The sequence below is a fragment of the Zingiber officinale genome, chromosome 3A (genome assembly GCF_018446385.1).
Source record: "Zingiber officinale cultivar Zhangliang chromosome 3A, Zo_v1.1, whole genome shotgun sequence".
Classification (NCBI taxonomy): Eukaryota; Viridiplantae; Streptophyta; class Magnoliopsida; order Zingiberales; family Zingiberaceae; genus Zingiber; species Zingiber officinale.
This window is the reverse complement of record NC_055990.1, coordinates 67,731-87,385: the sequence shown is the minus strand read 5'-3', so window position 1 is coordinate 87,385 and position 19,655 is coordinate 67,731. Positions and strand designations below refer to the sequence as shown.

Sequence of the window (19,655 nt, the reverse complement as noted above, 5' to 3'; positions counted from 1 at the left end):
CTGCGGGATTCCCGGCCAAGCACAACCTGCAGCGAGATCCTCGTCTCGTCTCTGTCTCTCTCAGACATTACGACGACGTAGACGGAAACGCCGTACCATCTGGCCGTCCAATCGCAGGATTCACCGTACCGTAGCCTCTTTTAGCATCGTACGATGGGACGTCCCATAACCGTCTGGTTTGTCTCTACTATATACACGACAGCTGTTGTGTTTCAGGTGCAAGTCAAGTTGAGACGAAGCCTTTTAAAAATGAAAGAATATGTGCATACGTCGATCGACAAAACAGATGGTTTAATTCTTTTCCTGACTGCTCGATTGAATACATTTCAGGAGACAAAATTATAAAAGCAAACTGTTCGAACACTGCAACAAGATCGATAATGCATACGCTACGACGTACGTGCACAGTAGGCTCTGCATGTGGATCATCTTCAGTCACGTCAAGAATATGTAAGCGGATCAAGCGAACAGTCATAGTCATTGCATGGTGCAGAGCCCTGTTCATCAACAAATATAAACTAACTATAAGCAATGAGTAGCACCGAGAGATCTTTCGAAGAATATCAAGTAATCAATACATTTCTTCATTTTAGAATCAAGAGACCCTACCAATCTTGTTACTTTTATGCATTTCTAAACAGTTTCTTTTTTCTTCCATCCTGGACGGATTAAAACACGAAATTTAACAGTTAATTTAAGAATACTTATATCGAGGATATCAGTCGCATCCACGTACGTAGGCCTAGGGAGTCTATAGTTGGACTGAGCTATCGGTCAAATTAAAGGAAGCAAGGTTGATCAGGCTTAGACCAAGACAGATAATGTGGTGATAAAAAGGGACTTCATTCGGCACGGGTCAAATGATGAGGTGGAGATCAAAATTAAAATGAATAATATCAGGATGTGAAAAGGCTCATCTATGGTGATTGAACGGAGGTCGATTATAACGGTCGGTCGGGATAATCAGTGTTCAATCGGCAAGAGACTTGTCTAAATTGACCATCCCTCCAGCTCGGGATAATACGGTAAGACAGTCAGACGTTCAGTGTTGAGCGACAGGACGCTGAGGAGACCGAAGAGCTTGTCTGAGCGGGAAGGACAAGCTACTATGCCCAGTCACCACAAAGAAGAGCAGCTAAGGCCGACAGAGTGGAGGAGTCTCGGCCGAGCGAGGTAGCCGCTCGGCTAAGCAGCGGGAATATTGTTATCTCTCTGAGACCAACAGAGCGAAGGAGTTGCGGCTGAACGGCTATCCCGTTCGGTCAAGCAACGATACTATTGTTGTATCTCTCGATATCATTTTAGGAGATAGTGATGCTGACACGAGGCATGGTTAACAGGCGAATCGTACGACGGAAGCTTCTACTGTCTTGTCAAGGATATACATATCCTGTTAAAATATGATGTTAGAGGTATTTTTTTGATAAGACCTTTCATAAGACACATTGGAGAACGTGTCCATGTCTCAAGGAGTATGCACATCGCCCACCAGGATTCTATATAAAGGGGGTCCAAATACTGGTGGAGGTATGCGTTATTACTGTTTGCCATTGCATTACTATTGCTCCGCTTTCCTTTACAATTCCGGTGATTGACTTGAGCGTCGGAGGGTTAACGTAAGGGACCCCTTCCTCTAACTTGGCACTAACGTTATTTGTTTTGTAGAGCGGGACGCGGTCTACATCTAGTCAACGTAACAGCCACATCCCTAGCTTTCCACCCGTACCCTTCCGTTTTCGAACATCAAAAGTCAAATTAAGTTGTAAGTCAAGAAGATCGATCTGGGTCAAGATGAACCTAAAGTGGATCCGATGAGACGCTAAATTAAGCCCCGGCGTGTAGCTTGGTCATGTCCGACCTCCTCAACTCAGCCACAATGCTTCTCAACTCGAATGCATCCAACCACTTCAGCTCGACCACATCTGACCTCCTTAGCTTGGACACATCCGACCTCCTAAACTCAACCACATCCGATCTCTCTAACTCGGCCACGTCTGACATCTTCAACTCGACCATGTCAAACCTCCCCATCTCGACTATGTCCAACTTCTTTAGTGTGACCTATTTGAGATCTCTCCAAAAGCGGCCACCAATTATGAGGAACGTGAGTACTATGATAAGCGGAGAACATGGGAGGACTATGAAATAGGGATAAACCACATAGATATACGTGACAATCCCATGACCCAAACGTAGAATTCATGCCTCCCTATTGGTGGTTGGTATAAAAAGGAGTCCACTTCCATGAATGTAAGTATGCACAAAGAGACTCCATCAAACTTTCTGATCATTGGACTAAGTTGAGCATTGGAATGACTACGTCAAGATCTACATTGGTGTCATTCTAAACTTCCCTGTCGAGTTCTCTAGGGCCTGTAACATTTGGTATAATATTTCCTATAACATTGAATTATTTGTTACCTATATCAAATTTAATAATTGTAACTTCTCGCCACTCGACAATCTTATATTGAATTTGCCACACGGTCCACGCCTATAAAAATGCTCTGCAATTGTGGTTAGATTATTTGCTACCTATATTTATGATCCCTCTCTAGGTTCACATTCTCATCTAGATTGTAGTTTGGGTCGGGACAGACTGCCAAAGACCCCTTGGAGGCTGTAAGCGGTCGGCCGACGACCATACTATCGGGTGTCGAGAAGTTGGCCTCTGCACAGATGAAGACCACTGAGGTTATGGCGTCGTCAAGCTGGAGAGCCGACGAACGATTGCTCGTGGCAACAAAGAAGCCGACAGCGTTGCCCTGTGCCTGTGGCAACACCCTGTAACGACCCGACCCTCTTGGCCCATTTGGCGACCCATTTGACGACCTCTCATGTCGTCGACCGTTGGCCCTTATGTCAGTCCATTTGACGACCTCTAATGTCGTCGACCGACAACCCTTGGCCGTGCTGTTACTCACTAGATCTTTCCACCCCTGACAGTAAAATTTTATCTCCTCCAAAATTCAAACTCTAAATCTCCAAATTTAAGTACTAGAATTTATGAATCTTAATAACCAAATACTTTTAAACCCTACGTGAAATCTTTTTACTTATTTTTTTCTTCTTATATTTTAATACTTTCTTCTGATGCATGTGAATAAGAGAAAACAGTGCTGCCACATCAAACAATTCGGCAGAGAACACTGAAATTGTTTTCAGATGATAATAAAGAAACCAGTAATTTAAATCGACAACATTGAGGAATTGAGAGTTAAGGAAAGAGAAAGCATTCATAGTTGCATAGAATAGTTCTTCAGGTTGCACTAAATTTACAGATATTACTTGTCTTCAGAAACAATCTAGAAGTTCAACAGCAATAACTTAGACAAAAGGGATGACATTTTAAAGTTTCATCCATTACTAGCACCAGATAGATATAACTTGGATGATGTAGTTTGATCAAACAAAGGTCCAGTTGAGGAACATGAAGGCAAGACAATGCGGCGAGTCATCGTCATTCAGGACTTTCCATGCCACAGCTTGCTCGTACGATGCCGGCCTCCCCATGCTTGACAAGCAGATGCCGGGAGGAAGGCAAGCAAACCCCTACAATTTGAGGGAACATGGATTTGGTTTCAAGGGCACTAAGTGAACAAAGTATCACTGTTTTGAGCTGGTTGTGCATACCTGCTGCATGATCTTGGGGAACTCTGAGCAAAGTGCTTTCCGACCGTTGTCATCGAGAATCCTTTCGAGTGTGATGTCCTGCAGAGCAATCAAGGTGGTCTCAAGCATATCCAGCCCGGCTTGGTTCGAGAATGTGAACACCGGTGAAGCCTGCAAATGGCAATCAATCTCTGCATCGAACGAAGAACTACAATTCGAAAAGGATCCGCGCTATCTATCTCTCGAAGGAACAAAAAGATTGAATTTGCGCTAGCACTTGCCTTCAAAGAGCAACACATGATTGCATCAGTGTGGTGCCACAGCAGTTTGAGCAAAGCATCACTAGCTTGTGGTTCTGCTCGGAAAAGTTCGACCCCAGAATGAGCCCTGGAGGAGTTAAAACGGTCAGATATTTGAACAGATGCGAGAACAAATTCTTCATTAAGGAATGCCGGACGATAAATAGAAAGCAGGATCACTGGCCGACCGACCGTTGCTAGGTTAAAAGTACCTATAGCTTGTAGAAATCCATTGCGCGAGCGTGTGAGCTTCAGGGGAACCAGGTGGATTCTTGACTCCAAGCTGATTACCAGGACGAGAAGGTGAAATTGCCATAGCAACTCTCTGCACCGAGGTGACCACACTTCTAACATACTGTCGGGCCATTGTTGCCACACTATCTCGCAGGTGATTATCGTAAGTGAACTGGAAGGCAATTGTAAGGACAGACCGCAGATTGTAAGCGCCGGAGCTAGAATCAGTAACAGAGCGAGCAGTCCCCCCAGAGCCAGTCTCGAGTGTGGATGCCAAATCAAGTGTTCGTGTAGCCGAAGGAGAATCCTACAATGTTGCATTAGGTAAACCACCATTTGCCTTTAAATTTCATAGGGAAAACAGATGTGCATAATCGAGATATCGAGGAACTATAATCTTAAATTTCATGCAGAATACGAGTTAAAAAATACCCAACTGATTTAAGATCCAGTGGTATGACACGAAAACCTGATGGTAGTAATGGAAGATCATCATCGAAAGATTCATCGATAGGTGCAAAAACAAGCTGAGCACAAGCACCAGCAGCATTTTCATCAATTCCACTGCAAAGCTGCCATGGTAGATCAATGGAGAAAATTATAGTCGGATAAGATACCGATCTTGATGATGAAATGTTCTTTTTGAAAACTTGTAAACCACAAACCTGGAGCAAGTATAAATCCCTCGGTAAAATTATATCATCCTGATTAAAACCATGTCCTTCGAGCCTGACCACCTCCAAGAACTGCAATAAAAAATTAAGATGCTAAACCATCTCAAGAAAAAAAAAACACTAGATAAGGATCTTAACTTTTATAGTTAATTACCTCTTCATGTTCAGCAGTGTGTGCAAGAGGAAGTATCACTTGACTACCCAAAAATCCACCACTAGGCCGAACGCCAGGGACTGCAAAAGGGCAAGCTCTCAAAGAGGCAGCAGAATATGCATCGATGCCACAATCCGCCCATTCAGAGCGATGCTCCCTCAAGAAACGAACCAACATAGCCGGAGGAACATTCTACATGTGCAATTAGTCATGTTCATTTAGAATCACTAACACGCACGAAAGCTCATAAAAGAACACGAATAATGTTGATCGCTTCACCTGCAGCAGCATGGATGCTTTTGCACAAAGAATTCCACTACCGAGAGCTGAAAACATAGTCGAGGAATTAGCATGAGTACCGAGTAGTTTATTTGGAGAAGAATTTATTGCAATTGTGACATCCTCAATTCCATCGCTACCCAGTAACGACCAACCATCATCGACAAATCCATTCACAGCATCATTAAAACCTCTGTCATATGACCACAAGTTCGTAAGTGTCAATACAAACGGCTAGCACATAATCATGATGGCTCAAATACCTGCTCAATCGCTGACTGAAAGTCCTCAAGATAGCAGGTTGTCGCCCCATACTGAATGGAACTTCACCATTACTCTCATGGGCAATTTGCCTGAGGTGCCGAAGTGCCTGTAAAATCATCAGTGGGTGATAAATTGAGCATAATTGAAATCAATCGGGAAAAAGAATACTGCTTACTGCAATGGTTGTTTTCTGTGCTAAAATTTTCGGCGATTCATACAAGGGTCTGAGAACCTCAGGTACACTCCATGCCTAATATCAGAGATGTTGTGAGAATATTATGGAAACGAGAACTCATTTAAGACTTAGAATGAACTTAAACTCACATCTAAATCAACATGATCCACTATGTGAATCATTGATCCACCACCGTCACACGGCCGAATTAGAGAACCACTGGGAAGCATTTCAGCTTTAACGAAATTGGGAACTGATGGGCCGGGAGGACCACCAGTTGTAGGTGTCAAAGACCGTTCACAGACCTAGGCAAAATTAAGTATTAGGTCGATGATTACTTGGTGACAGAGAATAGAAATTGTAGAAAATTGCCAAACAATAAAATGATGAGGAGCCGATACCACAAGGCTGCCGTCTTCCAGAGCTGTTGTGTACCTCAGTGTCCAGAAATCTCGTGCTACTGCCAGTGTAGTCGGTGCGTATGTCTGTTCATATGAGAATAGAGTGAAGACAATTCAACAGAAGAACAATTCTGAATCAATCAGTATTACTGTAAGCACATGATCAAACCTGCATGTAGACAAGTTCGATATTCCCACCATTGGCTGTAGGAATTACCGTAAGCACATCAAGGCAACGACAATCACGATACCATGACTGACGATCTTTGAGAATCTCCGCAACCTAAGAACACCAACCAGCAAATATGATATGTGTGGGAAGAGAAATTGCATTGACATAAAGCGATATGAATCCCATGGGCAATCTCTCACCTTTGTGGGCTCTAAACCCACAAGGCCACAGGCTCTAGCTGCTACTCCACTGCAATTGTGAGAAACAGCGATGATTCCAATGGAATCCGGACCAGGCTATGGAGGATAAAATGAAAATCAACTTAGAACACAAAATTCAATCGATGAATTGAGAAAGATGTCAGATTTCACTTCACCTTCATCCCAACCATTTGAACCCAATCGACAGCAGTTCCAGTAGCCTTTGAAAGGAACTGTGTCAATGTCTCCTCGGCAATAGCAAGGAGACTAAAAATGTTCAGAAAAGAACGAGCCAGTTAGCGACGACGAAAGCAATCACAAAGTTATGTTAGAAGCCATAGATGAACAAGAAAGTCCAATTACCCAGCTGGGTTGTTTGCATCTCTAGGCGGATGCTGAGGTGTTGGGTTTTGTTGATGGTGGTGCTGACCACTTGCAACTACAGATTCGCAACTGTTATCGGTGGTTGCTACAGATGTCTGAATTTTCAATTAACAAGTACAAAGATCAGAAGCAGAACGATATGATCTCAGAAACAAATACTAAAATAGAAAATTGATTGAATGAATTCCCCCAAAAAACACAAGCATATATTCAGAGACCAGTTCATGTAGAACAAACCTTGGAAACAACATTACTGTTAGATTTTAGCCTTGAAGAAACATGGTACTGCTTGATCGAAGTAGCAAAATATATTGATCGTGACCAAATGCAAACTTACACTATGAATTTGCTGGCGCATGTAGCCATTCTCATAGACAAGTTGCGAAACCTGCTTCTGCAGACGGTCATTTTCCTCCATCAACAGTTTGTTCATAGCATTCAGCTTGCGGTTCACTGTTTGGAGACGAGAAGCTTCCTTTCGTTGCTTCTCCCGACATCTGCAAAATGAAGGAACAATTTTCACGCACTACTCAGAAGTTTATGGATCATCACATTCAATCAAAACAGTATCTGATTAATGCATAAACGGATAGAAATCCAGCTAAAAGTAACAGTGTTGCATTTTAAGAGTACAGGGCATTTTTGAGGCTTGGAAACTTTGTTCATTGATGGAATTCCACTTTCTTACAAAAAGCAACCTCATTTACTGCATAGTTAAGTAGGCATTAACATTGCAGGCTTTAATTAATGCACATCAGTATAGCTGCCTTGCACAAAAAGATTAAGCAAAAATTTAATGATAGCAACACTAGTCATCAAGTCGACTAACGCATCCCCAAAATTTACTGAGAGTGAGAAGAGTTAACAAAAGAAAGTGGAGGAGGGAGAAAAAATCTAGGATTTCAGAAACAGAAAGCCAAATCGAAACAAGCAATAATCAGCAGACAACAATGAAATCATGCAAAATAAGTAAACTTCTCTGCTGCAACGACCCAAAATCAAATGATCAACAAAATCTTTCCGGAAAAGAAGAGATTCAGTGAATATTGCAGGGAATAATAAATGCAACAGTTTAAATATGGAGACTCTCGTGTTAATCGATTCAAACACTAAAAAAGGTTAAAAAAAAATTACTTGTTAAATTTAGACTGCAGATTATATGAATTATAGTTTTCAAGTCTCCAACTGAATACTTCTTCAGCTATCCTGGCGTTTTCACGATAAGATCAGCTCGATTAGATGAATGAGAATTTATGAACGAACAAAGAAGGCCGCCTTTGTGCAGCCACGGGAAAATCAATCAAGATGTTTGTTTTTTCTTCCATCGAACAGATTAAAAAGACCAGGACTCCGGGTTCCGTGAATCCATTACCTCCGATTCTGGAACCAGACTTTGATCTGCTTGGGCTCGATGTTGGAGAGGATGGGGCACTCCCGTATGAGTTGTTGCCTCCTCAGCGAGCTCGGCTTCGGGCATTCGCTGTAGACTCTCTCGAGCGCATCCACCTGCTCCGGCGTGTACCTCACGTACTTCCCCGCCTCCAACGCCGCCGCATGCTGCTGTGCTTTCCCCGCCTCCTTTCCGCTCGCTACCATCTCCATCACTCCGCCTCAAGAAAGAAAAACCCCTAAAAATCCAACCTTCCCCCGTCCACCACACTCGCCAACTTCAGAAACCCCCCGCCGCCCCCTTCCTCCGGCTCCTAGGCAGCAGCAGCAGCAGGAGCATCACCGCCTCTCAGGCCGAGGCGAGCCCCATCATCCTCTGCTCCTCGGAAGCAACCATTGCCCTGGAAAAGCAAGACCAAGGAGGCAAAAAGGAGGCGTCTTGCTACGAGAATATGCTGGGCTGGGGCCTTTTATTCACAATGAACTGGGTGGTGGCTTCGGTTTCGGTGCTGTGTGCGGTGCGGTAGCTAAAGTGAGGAGCGAGCGGCGATGTGGTCTTTTGATGTCCTCTTCTCTCTCACGCCCCCTCATTAATTTAACAAAGTTGGAGGTTTTCTATTCTTTGGAGGAATTGTTTATGGGCAGATCTGTGGCTGCTCCTTTGTGCTGTTACTGCGCTTGGCTCGGCCTGCGCTGCTGCTGATGTTGCTGCTGTTGCCACTGCAGGTGTCTCAGCGAAAAGAGACAGAGAGGGGCTCTGAGCGAACACATAAAAAGTGCTTTCGCTGCCTTCAATGCTTCACCTATCAAATCAAAGCAATGGAGCGATGCCCATGTTGCCGAGGAGACTCCACCTCCATGGACCATCACAGCATGCTCCATCTCGCCATGGATGCAGCATACGTCAGCCTCTCCCTTTCCTTCTTTCCTTTCCTTTTCTACAGAGTTTATCTAAAGAATTACAACTATCGAAATTTGATGACGAGTAACAAACAAATGCCCGTATACAATTCTCATATATGTGATGGCGCCATTATTGGAAACGACAAGCATAAAAAAAATATGTATAATTACAGTAATTAAATTTGTGTTGGCACCATAATTACCAAAATTTACCAGAATCTCTGCAGCAATGCAGCAGGATCTTTTGCCGCCCTGATTAGATTTGTCTCTCTACTCTACCCTTCGACTCTCCTGCTCTCTCTCTTTCTCTCACGCACACACTGTCCCCCAAAACGAAGCCTGATTCAAGTAAACTTTTATGCGTATTTATTTGTTTTCTTCAGAGAAGATTAACAGTTGATAATTTACTTGCTGTTTATTTGTCTTCTTTAGGCAGTGATGTGTGATTGGAACAGGAAGTTGGAGGTTTTACTGTATTCTTGCTGTTAATGGGCATTAGTCAATGCGTCGGCGCCGAATCTGGAGTCAAAGATGGGAGATTTAATGTTCAACAATATTTTTTTATAAAAAAACAGACAAAATTTATTCTGTGGTATTGTTGCATTAATGTTCTTCTATATAGAGAGAAAGAGATGAAGTGTGTTTAGTTCAATAAATTTTTTTTGATAAGTTAGAGATACAGATTATTTAAGAATTAGATGAAAAGATTAGGAATAAGAAGATTAGTGGGGGATTCTCAGATATGTTAATTATAAGGAGCATAATGAACTAGTTGAATACTAGGGCCCAAAATTAGGGAACAAAGCATGATGGAACTCAAATTAAATTCTTCATTGAATTTAATAAATTATAGTGGATTTTTTTTTACTATTTTTATACTGAAGAAATATAGCTTACTACACCATATATGTCATGCTCAAATAATAAACCACCAATTACATGTGCCACAATTATTAAATGTTAGTGGATGCATCAATCATATTGTTTGAACAAGTTCTTCATACTTCTTGTAATGGTGTTGATAATGAGGTATGAATTCTTAGTTTCATATATCGATATAATTAGTTACCTTAAAACATGCTTGACTATCCCTAACAATGAAAGTGAAAGAAATAGAAGTAATTTTGCATGCCTTGCAATCCAAGAGAAGAATGCCAAGGGACCCCATACAATGCAAGGACCAAGCATGAATGTATTTAGTTTGAACTAGCAAAGTAGTGTCCAAACATATTAAACCCTAACAGAAAACCTAAAGCTACTTTTGATGCAGTGGAGTGAGGAGGGACACCCCAACACCAACCTTCACTTTGTTACTCTTCTCCACCTTCTTATTCTTAGTACATTTTAAAATTTCATATCTTTTTGGTTCTTTTCTTTTTCTCGATTGGTAATTATATGGTTCGATAACCATAATTAACTACTAGTATGAAAAAACAACCAAGAAATTCAATGACTAATTTAGTAGAGAGAAAATATAACCTAATATTGAGGAAGTCAAGTTATGAAATTGTTTCATTTTTTTGTTTTCATAAAAGAAAAAAAAAGGAAGATTTTGGCAGTGGAAAAAGGAGAGAATGTTGGCCACACCACAAACACAAAACAAAGCCCCTCCCTTCACTCCCAAGCTTGCCTTCAACTTTTCTCTCTCTCTCTCTCTCTCTCTTTCACTCCACAAAAGAAAAGAGAAAGAAGAGAAGGAGAAAAGGCTGGTTATGGAGAGGGAAAAAAAAGGCATCAGCTTTCTGTTTTCCAAAGGTTGACATCCACACACTTTGATTAATTGTCTTAACTACCTAATTTTATTTCATATGCAAATATTTTTTGTCACTGATAAATTCAGGGAGAAGGAATAAGAAGAAACAATTAATGTGTGATGATGAAGAGTGTAGGAGTCAGTCAATGTGCATAAGGTGTCTTCCTGTCTCCTATTCAGTATCATGACTCTTCTCACTTTTCTCATGCTTCCTTTTCCTTGTCTATCTTCCTTTTTATCAATTCCATCTTCTTCTCGTTCCTTTCTTCTTCTTCTTCCTTTTTCAAAAATCAAACCAAAATATAAATGAAACTGATCACAGAATAAATAAACTTTATGGGCCCAGTAAGTGGCCTTATGGCGGCCGCGTGCTCTGGCCTTGCCTTTGCGTGTTTCCCACATCTCACACACTTTGTTTTTGTTTTTGTTTTTCTCACTGTACTCTGTTTTTTTTTTTTTTTGCTTTTTTATTTTAAAAAATCTCATCAGTCATAACATTTGGTAATATGTGTATGTAAACAAAATATTTAAGCTGTGATTCATCAAAGAAACTAATTAATTAGCTCGAATTGATTGAGTTTGCATGCATGGAACCATGAGTGGAAGGGCTTCATGCAATGCGTGCATGGGTTCATGATTAAGAACCCTAGCAGGAGTGCCTCTGATAATGAATGACTTGAGAATTCTGTTTCAGTATAGTCATTTGCATGCAAACCATCATTTATAGGCATTTTAAGCAATAATCACTCACGAGGATTGATGCATTTTCAATTAGCCATGTGTGATCTTCTATAGAGATTGTCAAGGATCATTCATGTCCCCTCATATTACAATGAAGGATTATTCAATTTTAAAGATGAATCTGATGCAAAAAAACCAAGCAACTGTTCAAGAACTTGCAGTATAACAAGCAGACATCACACACTGGGCCAACATGATCCATTCATCCATTAAGTATCTCGCAACACCATTATACTTCATAGCTTTCTACAAAAAACAGATCAGAGCAACGCAAAGATCACTTTTGGTCTTCAAAAATAGATAAACAGACATAAAACAAAGGAACATGACTGACAATTTAAACATTTGAGGAAGTGGATAACTCTGGTCGAGTTGCAAGGTCTCTAAAACCCTATATCCACCTCAGTGATGTTGGCCCATGGCCGATCAACAATATCGGCATTCAACCATGCTTTTCTTCTTCAGATCAGTGCAGAGGTCACTTATGGCCATGCAAGGTCGAAGTTTCCACTGTGTCATCGACAGAACAAACTTGAGAAGCGAGTGAGGTCCAGATTTCTCACCATGGCTGTCAACTCAGCTTCATGTGGCACACAACCTAACTGCCTCTCCATCCTGCTCAAGTACTCCACTCCCCTCATTGACTTTCGATCATTTCATCGAACTTTTGTTGGGCATCAGAAGCCGTGCACAGCTTTGTAGCATCCTCCTCCAAGTGTTAGTGTGAATGTGAGGCTTGTGCATTTGGAGCTCTCTCGTCCATTCACTGGGAGATGCAGCTACTTCATTTCCTTACAAACTTCTTTTCAGAGCCTCAAAATCGTAGAAGATTGAGCATCACATGTGTCCTCTTTGTGCGTTTCACAACAGAGGATTTATCGCCCCAGGACTGTAGAATTGTCAAATCAAATAAGAATTGATACCTAACCAAATTGGGAGAAATATCTTTGCATATGGTGGTCTGTTTAATTTCCTTATTTATCTCTCTTTTCACAAGGCAAAGAATTTTGAAATTCTGCTGGAATTGAAATATGCAAATTTTATTTTACTTTCTTTTTTTTTTGTAAATCTTATTTGGGAGCCGTATCATGATCAGACAATGATAAGGAAAAGAATATTTTTTTTAATTTTACTATTTAAAAAAGTTACCTTTTTTTGCGAAATACTTTTTGTAGATTAAAAATTGTTAAAATAGGAAATGGAAGTTTGGAAATTATCAAAAGTACCATTCATGAAAATTGGAAACCATTTTAGGCTAAAAATACGAGCCCCTACTTTGAAATTCAATGTATAAGCTGCAAAGGACTATATGAATATAAGATATCTACAAGGGGCAAAACGTAATTAATTATACCAGGGCAAAGATGTTAATGAATTATATATAATAAGTAGCGTCGAGAAGTAAAAGAAGACCTTTTCCCTCACCGCCTTCGCACTTCTGCCGACGATCTCAGCCTCCGTCGCCGTCGCCGTCGCCGTGGAAGCATGACCAGCACCTCGTCTCGCAAGGTCGACTTCCTCCCTTTTTCGGTTTCTTGTTTTTTTTTTTAATCGATCGGCCCTCTTTCATGTGTCGTCTCTCGATTCCGCGTGTTCCTCTTTCTACTTCACTCGTATGGCGACTTCTGATGCCCTCGATTGCAGATGTTGAGCAAGATCGCCAACAATAGGCTTCAGAAAGAGCTGTCTGAATGGCAAGTCAACCCCCCGGCCGGTTTCAAACACAAGGTCACCGATAACCTTCAAAGGTTGACTCTTGATCGTCATGTCGCTCTTCCTACCCTACTTTCAACATGTTTTTAATTTTTAGGTCGATTTCCTTTTTGGTTTGCTTTTTGTGCCCAACTATAGTTTGTTTGTGTGTTCTAATAAGGTGGATTATTGAAGTGATTGGAGCACCCGGGACGCTATATGCCAACGAGAAATACCAGCTGCAAGTTGATTTTCCGGAACATTATCCCATGGAAGCTCCGCAAGTAAGGAAAACTTTCAAATTGTCTGCCATGATTAATTTTTTCCCCTAAAAAAATGTAAGAAAAGATGAAATATTAATCGATGGGTTTGATCAGGTTATATTTCTGCATCCTGCGCCTCTTCATCCTCACATCTATAGCAATGGACATATATGTCTAGGTAATCCTCCTGATTTCGTTGTACGTTGGAACTTGTTTCAGTATCTTTTGTAAGGTATCAGTTTGTAGTTGTTTCCTTCAAGTGTTGATAAATGTCCGTATTTTCTATGTGAAAGTCCAATTTTGTTTCTATCCATTTTCTGTACTCATGATGTACTGATTTATGAAGTTACAAAAACTAAAAGTCGAAATTATTGTCTTATTAACTATTTGTTGCCTAGTTGTTGCATAGCCATGTGGGCATCGGCTTGATGCATCACGTATTGGAAAATGCAAAACATTGCAATGTCTTTTGACGGATCTATTATTGCTAGGAAAAAAAACTTTTTTTGATCTTCCATTTGAACTGAGAAGATTCACTTGAAGGATACTTCTGACATGATATCAACTAATATATTTATTCATAACATTGGATTGTGAGATCCATCATGCACTCTAATATTTGGAACAGTTCATAATTTATTATGGTGATACAAAAAAATTTCACCCCATTTTCATGAATCGTAGATTTACTCAGAAAATGCTAATTTTCTACAGTGTGATAAGTTCTTTGTTACTCATTTATACTTACTTTTTTATTCCTGCCCATCTAATGTCTTGGCTCCTTAACATTTGGCACAAAGTTTCATCAAATACCTTATGCTGTGAGGGTACTGCAAGGTCTGAGAATTATATCCAATCTAGGATCTATGAAAATTCAAGAATGAGGATTTTACTGGAATTTATACTGAAGTACGGAATTAATGCACCCTTGGAATGGATATGGTTAGAGGGAATTCTGTTTGTTGGGTTTATTTTCTTTTCATTTTTGTTAGCGATGGGTTTATACTGAAGTATCTGGAACATATTTTTCTTAGATTTGTTGTTCAAACTTCCAAATCTATTAACAAGATCTACTTCCATGATCTTGTTTTTTTAGCACTTGGGTATGTTGGTGTAGGGGACACCCATTCTATAATTTCTGCAAGAAGATATAATTATTTCTGCTATTTTATTTTGTTGCATGCATGATCAGTTGATGTCAAGTATTACCAATATACACATTACACTACTTATACTGCAGTTCTTTCCAAAATTTGCTTCTCAATTTCTTATGATTTAGCTTCTAATTATTTCGTATTAAAACCATTATCGCCCATAGGGAATCATTTATTAATTGTCCAAATCACAATATAGCATTTATCTGTTGGGAAGTGTTGGATTTATTTGGACTGTAATTTGCTAGTACAAGAACACAGCCTTCATCATTTGTTCAAAAATATTTCATGATGTTTTCCAGCACAGCTAAGTTTGTGGTAACATTTATCTTTGTATGCTTCTTCATTTCATAGTTGATTTGGAGTCTTAGGTAACATTGGTACCTATAGTATTCATCATCACCTTGGTATATAATGGATTTGTTTGACAGGGTATTGTGACAGTTCTAGGAATCTGAAATTTTATAATTTTTAAGCTTTGATTTCCATTACATTAGTGAATAAAATGTTTGTATCACTATTTGTAGTCAAACACCCAAAAAAAAAAAAAAAAAGTGGATAAATTGATAACTTGTTGTGATTATAATATTCTTATATACAAACACAATTGATAATGGGAATATGACTGTTTAACTACCTATCATTGTTCAAAATTTTGATTTTCTACAGATTAATCTTTGTTTTCTTGATATGCTTTTGCCTTCTCGGTAACAAATGGATGGGTAGGCAGCACTATAAGTAAGAAAATATTCTGACATTCATATAATTAATCAAGAAATGTTAAAAAGAAACACTATACTGAATTGTTCAATTTTATCTCTTTGTAAGGTTAAGAGATAGAAGATGAAGTTAGCTATTATTATTTTCTTACTTGCTCAGAATGTTAATTTAGGTCTCAAATGAAAGGCCTAATGACTTGACATAACTTCCATAACAGTGGATGATGACTATGATAACTAGTAATTTTCTTTCATATGGGGATAATATCACACGAAGTGTGGGCTTCCTCCATAATCGTTGTGGTTACCATCATCCATTGAATTCGACTAGTAGAGAGTCCTGCTTTAAGCATGGATAAGTTGTCGTAGGTGGTCTTTCAATTTTATCATATTCTTGTTGTGTGAATGTATGCACTTGCCTGCAGGCTGCTGATTGCTTGAAGATGTAATCATATTGTCCTCCATGTCAATTGTTGTATTTATTCCAAGCTGTTTTGGTTATTGTCTGTTAAGTTTTGATTTCATCTTCACTCCCCAATCTAGCAATTAGAATATGTGGTCATGTTGTTCCTTCTACATCTTATGCATACTTCTTTTCTTCTTAAGCTTGAACATAAGACCTCCATTTGGATTTGACATTTAAAAGCATTTGCTAGATTATGTTGATTTTGTTTGTTCTGAGAACAAGTGTTTCGAACATTCAACCTATCGGTGTCTAGCAGATATCTTGTATGATTCCTGGTCACCGGCAATGACCGTAAGCTCTGTCTGCATCAGCATTTTATCCATGTTATCAAGCTCCACAGCGAAGGTGACCATCTATCTGCAAACCTACATTAGCAATCGTGTCAATTTTAATATTGAAACTGACATCTTTCTCATTCTCGTCAGGAACGTCCACCCGACAATGATCGGTATGTGAAGAATTGTAGGAATGGAAGATCTCCAAAAGAGACTAGGTGGTGGTTCCATGATGACAAAGTCTAAAACTGAAGGACACTGGCCTTGTTTCAGTCCTTAACGCACAGAAGATCCATCTTCTTCTTTGTTGAGCAGGCTTACCAGATCATTTCAACCAGTGATTATATTTATCCTTTTTTTTTTTGCTTTATTTGGTAATTGTAAAGAGGATCTTAGTTATCGAACAATACAATAACATGATGGCATGCGGCTAAATCAAACTTGTGCAATACTTATATTTTTGTGTTATTTACCCTTCTTTTTCTCAAATACAGATCGGAAGAAATCATGCCATGCCCTTTTCAAAAATCAAAGGTGCATATTTTAGCTCGATCTATGATAATACAGTGTGTGCTTGAGAAACTTGAGTTATTTGTTAGATACTCTAAATCTTTTAGGTGGTTCATTTTTATTTCATTAATTATAACTTTTACAACATAATCCGTACCCGAATCTTCTTTATCCGTTAAACAATAAGATGTACAATCCCAACAAACATAATTTATCAGACGGATGAACTTGGAAATTAATTCCAAGCAAAAAAAAAGGCAGTAAGCTCTTTGAATTGATTTTAATTTTCTTTTTTGAAATCACTTTCATCTTTTTTCTTCAATGGTTAGACTGCAATCCTTTTGCTTCAGACCCTTTCATGATCCTCAGTCTTTTGCAAGAAGAGACGAACATCCTACAATCATTTTAAAAAGAACACATCTAAAATTAAATATATATATATATATATATATATATATATATATATATATATATATATATATATATATATATATCTTAGAAAAATAGAGCAAAAAAGAAATACTTACTCCCATGGAACATCTCCAACCAACATCAAATCTCCATCTTTATCCTCATAAGTGATGGAATACTCACATCCACTGCCTCCTTCCTTCCCTGGCAACTCTCCTGCAAGAAATGAACATTTTAATTATTGTTAGTGAATAAATATATTTCCTTCTTAATTACCATACAATTAGGTAAGACAATCTTAAAGTGATCAAACATTTTTAATGATTATAAAGTTTCAAAGAGAATTTTAAACAAGCTATCAATTTTTCATAGCCATATATACTCACCAAAAGAAAAGCATTTGAACATTTTGTCCAATGCTTCTCTAAGCTCCTTATAACCTTTGTACACCTTGAGATCGATCTTTCTCAAGTAAGGAGCTCCATCCATGCTTACTTTCACATACAATCCAGTTGCATTCGCCGCGGCTTGAGCCTGAACTAATAGTAAGTTCTTCCGGTAGGATCGGATCGGTGGCCACCCGATTACTTGTGCCCTATGACATGATCAGGAACATATATATGTTAAGTCATTTACTAACAATTCATGCTTTTGAGATATCACTTGAGGACTCAAGTTAACTTCAAAGGACTTACTTTGTCATTGGAGTTTCGAGGCCACTTAGATCGTCATAGACCTCTTCGAAGGACTTGCTTTTAGCACAACTCTGAGTTTCATCCTCCGAAAGTGCTCGTTTACCACCTTTCGTGACCCTCGACTTCTCTGACCCAACCACATCGATGCCTGGTAGACCCAACCTTAGTTCGGTATCCCTAAGGTTGTCAATACTCAAGGCAGTCTCCATGGCGATCGATAGCAATTTGCTTGATCTCTGTTCAACACAGAAGATCACAAGGTTGGCATTAGCTAGCTATACATCTACACACAAACACACACATATATATATATAGCACTTACTATTCAATGATTCAATGACAATTAAGCTTGCATGGTGGATAGAAGACATCCATGAGCACCATAGCTGATCCACTGATGTCGTCTGATCGTGATAAACGGTGAGGATTCCATCCATGTCGATGCGGGGAGATCCCGACCGTCAAATTGAGCAATGACACCCCATGTGTGTGGGCCCAAGACAAGAGCATGTGATTGAGAAAGCCAACAAATGTGACTGGTTGGCTTCTTAATTTATATGAAGGCATCACATGAGATGTTAGGGTTTGGTCGGCAGGCCTAACAAATTGATGAAGATCATGTTTGGTATCATGACCAATTAACACATAGAATCAAGTAAGATGCTTCAAATCAAGTGTTTTTTTCTCAAGAACTTATTCTTTGGACACGTTTTGGAGAATCTTGATGGCTTTAAATTATCAAAGTGTCTATATTTGAAGTGTAGGTAGTAGAAATGAGGCCCCATATGCTAGCTAGATTCTCATCACTAAGATGGCTGATCAAGTAAGATGATTCTTTTTTGGTGACCAGAAGAATCTATGAAGTTGTTAGATATGCAATAGTGATTGATTACAATGGTTTGTTCATCAAATACATGCAATTGTTTTATCAAGGGAAAGTAAGAGCCCTTCGAGTTGCTAGTTATAGACTTCGTATTGCTCCAATTATATTTTCTTCAAATCTAGAAGCTTGTGCAATCGATTCAGTTGTAGAATACTTGTCAGATGAACCAAGAACAACCCTGTTTCCTTGTTTAATTCACAGTGCTCACCAATACATCATCTTACTTTGTTCTTCTTTGGTACTTTTTTCTCCCTTTAATTCATCTTCTATTGAATTTCCCAAATCATAACTTAGCTTGCAGTACTAACTCTGTTACATTTAGCTGAATGAAATATTTTTAACTTGAACTTGAGTATTTTGGTTCTCTCATTTAGCTGAATCACTATTCATTATTAACTTGAACTAATTCAAGAAACCAAGAACATACAATCATTAACTTTCATTGAGATAATGCGCGATGAGTGACATCTTTGGGGGCCTAAGCGATTCTTCTAACACTGTTATATTGATGGATAGATTGATCTGAATGTCAAGCTTCAAATTCATTTGTTTGACTTTAAATCACTGCTTTCAAGGTGTTTGACAAATTAAAGATCATGATGAGTTATATTTAATCAAGACACATGAGACAAAACACACTGCTCCAACTCTTAATATCTCGTACTTGGACACAGAACAGTAAATACTGCATCTTTATGTTTCATCATAAAAACAATGGAGTTTCCAGTACAAACATCATGATTCAAATACGGATATAAATAGGTAATTAATTAATTAATTAAAGAGGAGAGTCGTCCCTTTCATCTTTCAACAGAATTTATTTTTCAGAGATTCACTTTCCTCAATCGCACTAACACCTTCCAACCTTTGCAGTCACATGTCCCACTCTCAGTCATTTTGGACAATGAGCTGAACCGAGCAAACACACACACAGACACATAAAACAAGAGGCC

The 19,655-nt window shown here is 39.2% G+C and overlaps 3 protein-coding genes and 1 long non-coding RNA gene across 4 annotated transcripts; 1 reads left to right on the top strand and 3 right to left on the bottom strand.

Annotated features, from left to right (window-relative positions):
- Positions 1-3,217: 3,217 nt before the first annotated feature.
- On the bottom strand, positions 3,218-9,200 carry LOC122050913 (homeobox-leucine zipper protein HOX32-like). Its single transcript, XM_042611784.1, has 18 exons — positions 8,221-9,200; positions 7,186-7,345; positions 6,828-6,943; positions 6,641-6,731; positions 6,465-6,560; positions 6,262-6,375; positions 6,093-6,176; positions 5,841-5,996; positions 5,692-5,766; positions 5,516-5,622; positions 5,253-5,445; positions 4,974-5,165; positions 4,811-4,891; positions 4,583-4,717; positions 4,124-4,452; positions 3,894-3,999; positions 3,634-3,783; positions 3,218-3,552 (listed from the first exon to the last, which is right to left on the bottom strand). Exons 1-18 carry the CDS (start codon positions 8,448-8,450, stop codon positions 3,406-3,408), a joined length of 2,562 nt encoding a protein of 853 aa, XP_042467718.1. The 5' UTR covers positions 8,451-9,200; the 3' UTR covers positions 3,218-3,405.
- A 2,618-nt stretch (positions 9,201-11,818) lies between these two features.
- LOC122050915 lies at positions 11,819-12,531 on the bottom strand. Its single transcript, XR_006131272.1, has 2 exons — positions 11,969-12,531; positions 11,819-11,880 (listed from the first exon to the last, which is right to left on the bottom strand). It is a non-coding gene; the product is annotated as an uncharacterized LOC122050915 (long non-coding RNA).
- A 478-nt stretch (positions 12,532-13,009) lies between these two features.
- On the top strand, positions 13,010-16,671 carry LOC122050914 (probable ubiquitin-conjugating enzyme E2 16). The gene is made up of 6 exons (XM_042611785.1): positions 13,010-13,143; positions 13,279-13,382; positions 13,508-13,610; positions 13,704-13,767; positions 16,185-16,273; positions 16,354-16,671. The coding sequence occupies exons 1-6, from the start codon at positions 13,120-13,122 to the stop codon at positions 16,447-16,449; spliced, it is 480 nt and encodes a 159-aa protein (XP_042467719.1). The 5' UTR covers positions 13,010-13,119; the 3' UTR covers positions 16,450-16,671.
- A 196-nt stretch (positions 16,672-16,867) lies between these two features.
- On the bottom strand, positions 16,868-18,092 carry LOC122053488 (auxin-induced protein 22D-like). The gene is made up of 4 exons (XM_042615542.1): positions 17,820-18,092; positions 17,511-17,719; positions 17,241-17,340; positions 16,868-17,107 (listed from the first exon to the last, which is right to left on the bottom strand). The coding sequence occupies exons 1-4, from the start codon at positions 18,026-18,028 to the stop codon at positions 17,032-17,034; spliced, it is 594 nt and encodes a 197-aa protein (XP_042471476.1). The 5' UTR covers positions 18,029-18,092; the 3' UTR covers positions 16,868-17,031.
- Positions 18,093-19,655: the final 1,563 nt, after the last annotated feature.